Source organism: Aotus nancymaae, unplaced genomic scaffold (genome assembly GCF_030222135.1).
Source record: "Aotus nancymaae isolate 86718 unplaced genomic scaffold, 86718_ANA_hifiasm-v0.15.2.pri h1tg000030l, whole genome shotgun sequence".
Lineage (NCBI taxonomy): Eukaryota > Metazoa > Chordata > Mammalia > Primates > Aotidae > Aotus > Aotus nancymaae.
In genome coordinates this window covers 21,061,291-21,072,723 of record NW_026988443.1, presented here as the reverse complement: position 1 = coordinate 21,072,723, position 11,433 = coordinate 21,061,291, and the positions used below count along the sequence as shown (strand labels likewise).

The window sequence follows — 11,433 nt, the reverse complement described above, 5'->3', positions numbered from 1 at the left end:
TGGTGTTTCGCTTCAGGGCTGTTTTGTGTCTGCAAATGCCCTGATGACTTTCACTCTTCCCTATGCTTTGCAAAACACTGGCTGCTTTATGTAGTGCTCCAGGGAGGGCTGTTCTAGCTCTTGCCCAAAATGCACTGTGTCTATAGGCCTTTCCCTGCTCAGCCAGTAAAAGCCAAAGGTGGAATTTTGTTGCTTCCTTCCTTGTGAAGATTCACTTCCTGTCCAGAGTCTCATCTGAAAACAAAAGCCCCTACTCAGCACAGTTTCCTGTGTAACAACATTAAACATCTCCTCAGCAACCATTTTACAGGAATATTATAAGATAACTGTGCTTTCTATGCCCTGGATGGAAAGCACATTTCTCTGCAATGTACAAGAGCACATTGCAAAGTTTTGTGAAGTCTCCCTAAGTGTTGGGGAATACACAGATTTCCTAAACATCCCAGATAACCTCTGGATGGGCTGAGAGAAATGGGCCCCAGCTGTTTCTCTTATCTTTGAGGAAGAGGAATGTTGGATATTTCTATGTATTGCAGAATCCTATGTTGGTCACTTGGCTGGAAAACCGGGTTTCCCTCATCTTATAGACTGTAACTGCTCTGATCCAGAAAGTGGCTGGAAATTTGTGGTTAAAGAACTCCAAAGGTTAACAGGATTAGACTCCCACTGATCAAGTTCAAAGAAATGCTTCAGATGTAAGCAAACAAACAAACAAAATTAATCACCCCTAACAACAGATCTTCTGGATTCAAGGGTGATGACTTCAAAAGCAATTAACTTTTTTTTTTTTTCCAAGACAGAATCTCACTCTGTCACCCAGGCTGGAGTGCAGTGGTGCTACTGCACCCTCTGCCTCTGAAGTTCAAGCGATTCTCCTGCCTTAGCCTCCGAAGTAGCTGGGATTACAGGCAGCTGCCACCACACCCAGCTAATTTTTGTTTTATCTTTAGTAGAGACAGAATCTTGCCATGTTGGTCAGGCTGGTAATTCTTAAAGGTCTCTGTTACATTAGTAATGAATTCGAAACTTAAAAAACAAAAACAAAAACAAACTTTTAGTGTTAGAAAATGGTATTTGGGGATAAATTTTGCTTAGCAATTCACTATTTTCCAATTACAAGAACGTGCTTAGAAATCAACATTAAGGTAACATTTTTTTCTGATTATAAAAGTAATATATACTGCTTATAGAAAGTTTGGAAAACACAGCATAAAGAAGAAAAGAAAACTTTTTCATAATTCCCTAACCTGAAGGTGCATATCTACTAGAAAACAATTGAGACCTGACTGTAAATAATTCACTGGGTTTTGCTTTTAGCCTTGACCTTGAATTTAGTGCACGATCACCACGTCTCACATGACTTTTAATGATTACTCAGTATTGTTATGTGGATTTGCCATAATTTGCTTAACCAATCTCTTATTGTTGAACATTTATATTGTTCCTAATTTTTTGCTTGTAAATAACACTGAACTTACTGTGGCAGATACACCCTGTGCATCTTAGGTTAATCCCTAGGAAGGGGATTGCCGGGTGGGCAGCGGTTTTGACTGTGAACATCAGATGCTCTACTAGTCACCTTGAGGCCAGTAAGATTTATCCTAAGGATTCTTGACCTGGGAGGCGCCTGGAATAAGGGCGATCAGGGACTGCAGCCCTGTTCCTGGCCCAGAGTCAACCTTCCAGGATTGGCTTGGCGAAAGCAGGGCGGGGCCGAGTAGGAGGACGGGGCGTGGACACTGCGGCAGGGCCACCCGGTGGAGGGAGGGATAGTGGGGTGCACTGTGACCCTCACAAATCCAAAGATCCGGCGGCCAAGACCAGGCGCTCCCGGAGAGCTGAGATTCTTGGTGCTGGCTGGGCTGCTGGAGACAGCAGATACACCGTTCCTTCGGGAAGGTGGGGGACTTAGTGCCTGCCTCTCTCTACCCCATCAAACCCTGGCGCGACGGGAGAGCGTAGAGAGAGCCCAGGCAGCTTGTGGGGCTGGACCAGGTTCTCCGTCAAGATCCAGGACCCCCAGAACCTGCGGTCCATTGCCAGGATTCCCTGCGCGGAGCTCGCGGACGCCGGCCCGGGCAGAGCATTTGTTGACACAACGCGCCCTCTAGTGGTCATTTTCCTGTGACCCTCCCAACAGGCATGGCGATGCTCTTGGTTCAGCCTCCAGCCCCCCGGGAAGTCTGTAGATCCGCATTCTCCTGGGACCCAGGAGGCAATGGTTGAGGGTGGGTTAGGGGTTGGGAGGGCGTCTAGTCCCAGCTCTGTCTCTAACTTGCCTCTGTGGCTCTGGCCACATCTGAACCCCAGCTGGGTCTCATCTTGGCCATCTGTGAAATGAGGAAGGTCATGCTGGCTTCACAGGTTTCGCTTGGGGGAGGGCAAGGACTCTGAGCCTCTGCTCCCCTTGCCCACCCTCACTAGGCTTGGGACCCCGGGTTGGCTGGAGCAGGCATGTGCAGTGTGATCAGAAGGTTCCAGGAGGCACTGGGTTTGTGCTCTACGTTGGGGTACAATAAAATGCACAAATTCAGAGGCAGGCTCTCTGCTATGAGGATCACTCTTCCTACCTTAGGGTAAACAGGTACCAAGCAGAGGAGGTGACCAGGGTGGCCAGGAGCTCAGAGCCAGGCCCCCTTGAAGGTTGGAGGGACAGAGATTGTCTTATCTGGAGGTGTCTTGGGGACAGGGAGGTTTCTTGGAGAAGGAAGTAGTGGACAGATCTCATGGGCTCCAGGGACTGGACAACTGTGAGTTCAGGGAGCAGCTACTTCAGATAGGTGGGAAAACAGCTCAGAGACCAGCTGGAAGGGGTGGCATTGGCAGAAATGACTGAGTGAGGAGCACTTCTCCTCGAGAAAAGCAATGAGAATACTGGCCAAAATTGTCAAAACTAACTTTTTCAGAACTCTGGAAATTAATAAAAAACTTGCAGCTGGGTGTGGTGGCTCAGGTCTGTAATCCCAGCAGCACTTTGGGAGGCTGAGGCGGGCAAATCACGAGGTCAGGAGTTCGAGACCAGCCTGGCTAATATGGTGACACCCTGTCTCTACTAAAAATACAAAAATTAGCCGGGTGTGGTGGCGCGTGCCTGTATTCTCAGCTACTCGGGAGGCTGAGGCAGGAGAATTGCTTGAACCTTGGAGATGGAGGTTGCAGTGAGCTGAGATTGCACTCCAGCCTGGGTGACAAAGACTCCGTCTCAAAAACAGCAGCAGCAACAACAAAAACCAAAACCAACCAAACAAACAAAAACAAAACCAAAAAAACTTGCAACAATCCAGGGAGTACTATGTTTTTAAGAAACAGCTAAATATTGGTAAGAACAGTGAGGTGTTTTTATTATTATTATTATTATTTTTAATAGAGACACGGTCTCATTATGTTGCCCAGGCTGGTCTCAAACTCCTAGACTCAAGCAATCCTCCCTCCTTGCCCCCCCCAAAGTGTTGGGATTACAGGTATGAGCCACCACACCTGGCAGAGCTTGATGGCATTTTAACTTGTCCTCCTTCTCCCAAGACTTGTGGTAGCCTTGAAATCCAGTGGTTTCATAATCATGGTGAAAACCAGCAGCCTAGAGACAAACAGAAAGATCAGAACAAGGTCGGAGCTTCTGTGAAGTCCAGTTCCCAGATAACTGTCATTATTCAACTTGTCTGGTAGGTAGTTCCCTGGAAGAGACTCCACTGGCAAGGCTGTGTTCATTTGACTTGACTTGGTGCCCACTCAAGGCATACAGCCTTTTCTCTAGGGGCAATTGTTGAAAGTAATCAGTGGCAATTGTTTAACATTGCAGCTGCCTGAGGCAGTGATAATGGCTGGGGCAAATAAGAAGCTAGCAAAAATTTTAAAAGGAAAAGTTGAGGAATGAGCCGTCCATAGCAGTCTTTGAAAAGCTTTGGCACATTCTTAGGAATCTACAAACATCCTCTCTTCTGTAGGTTCCTCTGATGATGGTGGTGGTGGTGGTGTGTGTGTATGCGTATTTGTGTGTGCATGTGCGTGCTTGTATGCATGTTTGTATGTGTGTACATGTGCTCTCTCAGCTCTAGAAATGGAAGAATCTCAAAGGTTTTCTTTCTCTTTTTTTGAGACAGGGTCTCACTCTATTGCCCAGGCTGGAGTGTAGTAGTGTGTTCAGAGCTCACTGAAGCCTTGACCTCCCAGGCTCAAGTGATCCTTCTATCTCAGCCTCCCAAGTAGTTGGGACCACAGGTGCCTGCCACCAGCCTGGCTAATTAATTTTTTTTTTGGTAGAGATAGGGTCTCCCTATGTGGCTCAGCCTGAAGATTTTTCTTTATTTAGGTATAAAAAAATACAGTACTTGTCATACACCAGTGTGGCCAATATATAGTCATCATCTGTAGAGCAATTACTACAATTATAGAAAACAGGTTACAGAAATTGTTTTTCCAACTAAAAAACCTGAATTAATATTGTTAACCTAAATAGCAATCTGCTTATTTTGTAAAAACGCTTATTCTATATGCCTGTGAAAGCTAGAAACTTGTTAGTATCATTAGTAAAAAAATCATTATGAGAAACTAGTTATTGGTTAAAACAAAAAAGTCAGTGTTATCTACAATCCCTTGCAGTGTGAGGGGCTTGCCCGGAGTGGGAACCTCGGTCATGACAAGGGTGAGCTGGGCATCTCCTTCCTGCTCCTCTCTGTTGACTGATGAAACTTCTCCAAGGCGTGTTTGCAGTGAATGTTCCAGTGGGAGATGCATGGAGGACCACAGAGGTTGAGCAGGGCAGGGCCTTGCCTTCTGCAAGGTGTGCCTGAGGGTCAGTTCCCTGAGATGTGACAACAGCGAGGTGTAAAGGCACATGGCTCAGCTCTTGTCATGCAGTCATGAGTGGGTTTGGACATTGGTCAGTCTTGCTGAAGGCCACATCTTGGGTGCCTCTAAGCCAAGAGAGAAGGGGTAGACAGAAAAGAAAGAGAGCATGGATTGGTGACCAGGTGAGGCAGAGAAGGGGAGAGGTCTTCCACTCCTGGAACATCTGTCCCCTCTCAGGCAAAACTGGAGGGGTGCTGAAGAGTCTCAGAGCAGGGTCTCAGCTCTTCCAGGCTCTCTCCAGAGGGCGTGGGTGTGGGGGTGGCCCTCACCCTGTGATCTGTCACTCTAGATCTCCACCACCCCTCCAGGATGAATTCACAGTTGCTTCAAAGTTCAACAAGCCATTTCCCTGAATGTGGTTGAATGGTTCAATGTTCAGTACAGCACAGTTACTGGCATGGCGGGCCAGTGAGGTCACCTCAGGACCCAAGGTCAGGAGCTGCCATGGGGCCCCTTCCTCCCTCTTGACAGGCCTGGAGAGGGGCTGGGGAGTAATGGGGCACTTGGTGTGGAGTATGAGGGAGTTGGAGCAGGGCTGGGGCTCCTGAGAGAGGACCTGATGGACGGTCACAGTCAACCTTGGGAATGGGCTGCAGAGAATCTGGCCCCACAAGTGGAGCCGTCCAGGCCTTTGCCTCCAGGTGGATAGGCACCAGGACCTCACCAGCCTCACTAGGGAATTCAGGGAACCCCAGCAGTTGAACACAGGCTGCTTTGATTTGCCAGAGGAAGTCTTTGAGTTAGACGGTGATCTGTGGGTGACAGGGTTATGTGGATGGCTGAGCCCAGATGGAACACCAGCCTGGAATTGCCAGCATTTGAGAACAGCCATCACTGACATATGTTCCCAGATTTTTCAGGACATAGAGTTTGCTATCCCAAGGCTGATGAGGTCTCTGGGACCCACGAGGAAGCGGGGCTGCGCTGAGGAGTCAGTGCCATTTTTAGAGGCTGTGGTGCCTGGCTCTGGGCCTCCAGGCCCAGCGTGGCCTCTGCCGCCTAATACAGCAGCTCCTCGCGGGGATCCGAGCCGTACAGCTCGGCCAGCATCTTGAACCTGGGTCCCCAGTCGTTGAGGAAGTCGTAATCCACGTCGGAGTCGGAGGAGTCGGTGCCCAGGGAGCTGAGGGACTCGGCGATGGACTCGGAGCCCTCGTAGCCGTAGATGTGCAGCGTGTCGTAGGGGGGGCCGTCGCCGTCGTGGTCCGCCTCGTCCTTCTTCACCTCGATCATGGCTGCCATTTCCCCAGGCCCCCCGTGTGCCCCGGGCACGTGCCGCGGTGGCTTCTGCACCTGGGCGTAGAGGGGCGGCCGGACGTCCAGCGCGGTCCGCGGGGGCTTGGCCCCGCCGTGGCGCACCGAGTTTAGCACGGACACGTCGTAGCTGGTGGTGTCCATCTCGCCGCCGCCCTCCTCGTCGTAGGCGACCAGCTGCTCGTGGATCTCTGCCACGCTCTTGCCGTGCGCGCGGGCCTGCTTCCGGAGCCGCCGCCGCAGGAAGATGAGCAGGGTGATCACTGCGGCCAGGGGGCAGAGCGGAAGAGTCAGACGAGGCTGGGGGCCCAAGTGGTCCCGACACCCCATCCCCACCAACCCACACCCCATTCTCACCGCCCCTGCACCCCCATTCCCACCCCCAACACCCCATCCCCACCGCCCCCACCCCATCCTTGCTGCCCTCACATCCCATTCCCACCCCGCCAACAGCCCATCCCCACCGCCCCTGACACCCCATTTTCACCACCCCTGCACCCCCATTCACACCCCCAACACCCCATCTCCACCACCCCCTCCCCATCTTCACCTCCCCCACATCCCCACTTCCACCCCCAACACCCCATCCCCACCGCCACCGTACCCCATCCCTGCCACCCCCTACACTCCCATTCCTGCTGCTCCCTGACACCCTATCCCCCTTATCCCCTGCTTTTCCATCCTGCCACTCCCTCATCCCATCCCACCACCCCCTCATCCTATCCAGCTGCCCCCCACAACCCCATCCCTGCTGGCTTCCCTATACCCCATCCCTGCTGCCCCCCTCCCCCTATTGCCACCCCATGGCCCCCTTCCCCTGCACCTTCCATTCCCACTGCCCCCTGCACCCCCATTCCCACCACCCCTGAAACTCCATTTCCACCTCCCCACCCCCTATCCCAACTGGGACCCCATTCCCATCCCCACTGTCCCCGACACCCCCATGCCTGCTGCCCCCTGAACCCCTCATGCCCACTAGCCCCCCTCACTTCCCACCGTCATCCCTGCTGCCCCTGGCACCCCCCTCCCCACTGCCTCCCTCCCTCCCCTCCTCCCTGGAAGTTCCTGGGCCAGTCCAGTCTCCCAAGGACATCTCCATGACAAGGCCAACTGAGAAGGTTTGCTTTGGTCCAGATACCTGGTGGGTCCCTCCCCACCCACTGGGGGGACAGAGCAATCCCGGGTCCTGACTGGCTGTCATACACCCTGGTGGGGATGGGGAGAGGAACACAGGTGCTTTCTGAAGTTCATTCTCCTCTAGGGTCTAAACCTCATTTTCCTGTATCCTCATTTCCTCCCTCAGGTGCCAAATCTGGGGAATCGTTCCACATTATCTCCCAAAGGCCAAGAAACCAGAGATTGAAGTAGAAATGGGGAAGGGAATGGAGTTGGAATTTGGAGTGCAAAGACTTTGCCATTACTTTGTTGCCAGCCGTGATGGCAATAACAGATGTCACGGTGCTGGTAGATAAGATGCCCATTGCAGCAGCAGTGGTCTTTCTTTCTTTCTTTCTTTCTTTCTTTTTTTTTTTTTGAGACAGTTTCCCTCTGTCATCCAGGCTGGAGTGCAATGACGAGATCTTGGCTCCCTGCAACCTCCACCTCTGGGTTCAAGTGATTCTCCTGCCTCAGCCTCCCCAGTAGCTGGGATTACAAGCCCACACCACCACAGCTATTGTTTGTATTTTTAGTAAAGCCGGGGTTTCACCATATTGGCCAGGCTGGTGAACTCCTGACCTCAGGCAATCCACCCACCTTGGCCTCATAAAGTGCTGGGATTACAGGCGTGAGCCACCACACCTGGCCTACAGTGGCCCCCTCTGACCTCAGGCAATCCACCCACCTTGGCCTCGTAAAGTGCTGGGATTATAGGCGTGAGCTACCACACCTGGCCTACAGTGGCCCCCTCTGACCTCAGGCAATCCACCCACCTTGGCCTCGTAAAGTGCTGGGATTATAGGCGTGAGCTACCACACCTGGCCTACAGTGGCCCCTCTCTTGAGCACCTCCTGCATACATACTTGGCACTCTCCTGGGCACTTTCTCATATCCCACTAAGTGTAGTTATTATTATCCCTGTTACACTGAGCTCAGAGAGGCCAAGAGTGACTGACCCAGAGTCCCATGGGCAGGTGCACAGGTCCAGCCAGGGGGAATCTCTGAGGGGTGTGGCTACGTAAGGGTCTTGGATCCCTGAGGAGGGGCGGACGGTGCAGTGCAGAGAGCTTCTAAAATGAGGCTCAGACCTTGTAGCTTTGAGTTACTGAACAAACTACTATATACTTAAGTAAAGCTAGGATGCCCTGGGAGACAGCCCTGCCCTGTCCCAGCCTCAGTTTCCCTGTCTATAAAATGAAAATGATGACTTCCCTGCTCTGTTTATATTTGGGAAGATGGTTGCGAGGTTAAATGCAATTCTATTTGTGGTGGGGATGCCATCATCATCATGAATTATTAGTAAAGGAGAAATCTCTGCTGGAGAAGCCCCAGAAGGGGGGCATACTGAGGGGACTCTCAGGGGAGCCACAGGCAGGAGAGGCCTGGAGCCTATATTGCAGGTTCCCCGTGGCTGTATCCAGGCCTTGCCATGAGTGCCAGGGCGATCTCTAATCACCTGAGGGCTTCCTCTGGAGGATCAGCCCTGCTGCGTCACATGGTGAGTGACATGCAGGATACGGCACATCCCTCCTCTCCCCTGGTGGGAAGATGCTGGAGGGTGGCCCCACGCTGCCTCCTACACCCCTGTGGGAGAAGGCACCAGTTCCTCATGGGAACATTCCTGATGGCTTCACCTTCACTGGCCGCCTCCCTTCCTGGCTTCATTTCCCCTCTGCCTTAGGAGGTATGCAGGGGAATAAACCACCTCCCAAATAAATTACTTGTGCCCGAGCCTCATCCCAGGGTTGCTCCCTGGGGAATCCAAACTAAGGCCTACAATGCTCCTAAAATTTCTGAGGCCCAAACAAGGAAAAAAAATATGTATCAAGGCTGGAGGAATTCTATAAAAGGAAAGAAAGCACGTGGAGACAATCTAAACTGGAAGTTTTTAAACTTTCCATTTTAGACCTGGATCCTTTTTCCTTTTTCAAAAATAGGTTTTATGTAAATACATGCCCAGAACAATGCCTGGCACGCAGTAAATGCTGAAAATATCTAAGTGGAAGGAGTGACTGTTATGTTTAAGTTATTTTAAAGGGATACTGGCCTGATGCGTGGGGGAAAAGTCCTGAGCCCCGCCCCCTCCTCCTCCCTGGATCATCCCCACCTGTGAGCACCCAGGTGACTGGAGCTCACATCCTGCGTCCTGCACGTGAACTGCCTGAGGGTTTCATTGCAGATTGGAGGCAGGGTTGGGCCTGGACCGCTGGCCTCTACTCCTGTGAAGCTTCCCCACTCCCCACACCTTCCACCCCCTTCCGCCCGCTGTATCTCCTCCCCACCCTGCCCAGCACTGACCTGTGATGGTGAGGATGCAGAGTAAGATGGCTACCACTGCCTGGATGCTCACACCTGCCTGGGCGGCCATATCCTCGCAGAAGGTGAACTCGCCCTGCTCGTTGCACTTGCACACGGCCACGGTCAGCGTGTTGGTGCCTGTGCGGCTTGGCATCCCATTGTCTGAGATGATCACGGGTAGGAAGTGGACCTTGGTATGCTCCCGGTCAAACTGCCCATACTTGACTGTGATGTTGGCTGTGTTATCTGGAAACACCAAGGCCTAAGAATCAGGTTTTGCCATCTGCACAGATGGGGGAACGTGGCTCCTCCAGGAAGCCCTCCCTGGCTGCACCAGCCCACATGCTGCCTGGGATGCTTTTCTGCCCTTTGCATCCAGTGCCTCTTGTTTTGGCCATCTGAGCACAGGCCTGTTCCTCCACAGAGGGGATATTTTGGGGCAGCTGCTTTGACCCAGTCTCCAAGAACGCCTCAGCAAAAGAAGGTAAAATCCTTTGCTTTCTGTATTTGTGGGCAACTGATGCCTGTCTCTTTCCTTTTCCCTAACCCCACTCCAGTAACGGGAGGTTTTCTCCTTCAGCTCAATTATTCGCTGTTTCAAGCTTTGACAAGCAATGGGGAAAAATAAAGTTTTTTTTTTTTTCCGAGACAGAGTTTTGCTCTTGTTACCCAGGCTGGAGTGCAATGGCGCGATCTTGGCTCACCACAACCTCCGCCTCCTGGGTTTAGGCAATTCTCCTGCCTCAGCCTCCTGAGAAGCTGGGACTACAGGCACCTGCCACCATGCCCAGCTAATTTTTTGTATTTTTAGTAGAGACGGGGTTTCACCATGTTGACCAGGATGGTCTCGATCTCTTGACCTCGTGATCCACCCGCCTCGGCCTCCCAAAGTGTTGGGATTACAGGCGTGAGCCACCACGCCCAGTGCTAAAGGACTTTTTAAAACTAGGGCCAGGTGTGGTGGCTCACGCCTGTAATCCCAACACTTTGGGAGGCCAAGGCGGGTGGATCATCTGAGGTCGGGAGTTCGAGACCAGCCTGACCAACATGGAGAAACCCCATCTCTACTAAAAATGCAACATTAGCTGGGTGTGGTGGCGCATGCCTGTAATCCCAGCTACTCGGGAGGCTGAGGTAGGAGAATCATTTGAACCTGGGAGGTGGAGGTTGTGGTGAGCTGAGATTGCGCCATTGCACTCCAGCCTGGGCAACAAGAGCGAAACTATGTTTCAAAAAAAAAAAAAAAAAAAAGTATTTTAGCATTAGGCTAACTTCTAAGGCAACTTCTGCTATCTCTGAAAATCCACTGTTATGTTGTTGAACACAATAAAAACAATGGGCATGTTCCTTGGGCGCAGAGAAAATGATTACATATAGAATTGCGGGTTTCCTGGGCAGTTTGGAACTGGGAAATGCTTTTGTCCAAATAATGGCCCCTCCCGCCTTCCCAGATCCAATCAGTGGTTTCCTGTACCTAAGAATCCCCCAGGGAGCTTTTAAAACATGCTGATTTTCAGACCCCTACCCTGACACACTTTTTATTTAGTGGTTCTGGGCAGAGGCCAGATAATCTGCCTCTGGCAGGGTCCCAGGAGGTTGTAATGTCAACCATCAGAGAAGGATCCAGGGACCCCCTGCTCCAGGATTTCCTTAGCTACACAGGCTCCACACATTTGGCCAGAAAGCCCAGGAAGCCATTGTTTAGATTTCAAATGAAAGCCAATTACATTTCAGCATTAAGTCTATTATAATTCAAAATAAACTATATGTCATTGACACTTATGGGAGAAATTAGAGATTTTGACATGCAGGACATTCATGATATAAGTGAATTTGACACGAACAGGCTTGCTTCCTATTGTATATGGGTGTCTT

General features: G+C 51.3%; 1 protein-coding gene across 2 annotated transcripts in view; it reads right to left on the bottom strand.

The window, feature by feature from the left end:
• Positions 1 to 5,699: 5,699 nt before the first annotated feature.
• Positions 5,700 to 11,433, bottom strand: part of CDH5 (cadherin 5) — a 38,846-nt gene continuing 33,112 nt past the window's right edge. For both annotated transcript variants that reach the window (XM_064383153.1, XM_064383154.1), the window contains exons 11-12: positions 9,559 to 9,804; positions 5,700 to 6,365 (exon numbers count right to left, since the gene is read on the bottom strand). In XM_064383153.1, the coding sequence (XP_064239223.1) occupies positions 5,848 to 6,365; positions 9,559 to 9,804 (764 nt within the window). In that variant the 3' untranslated portion in view covers positions 5,700 to 5,847. The remainder of the gene's footprint in view (positions 6,366 to 9,558; positions 9,805 to 11,433) is intronic.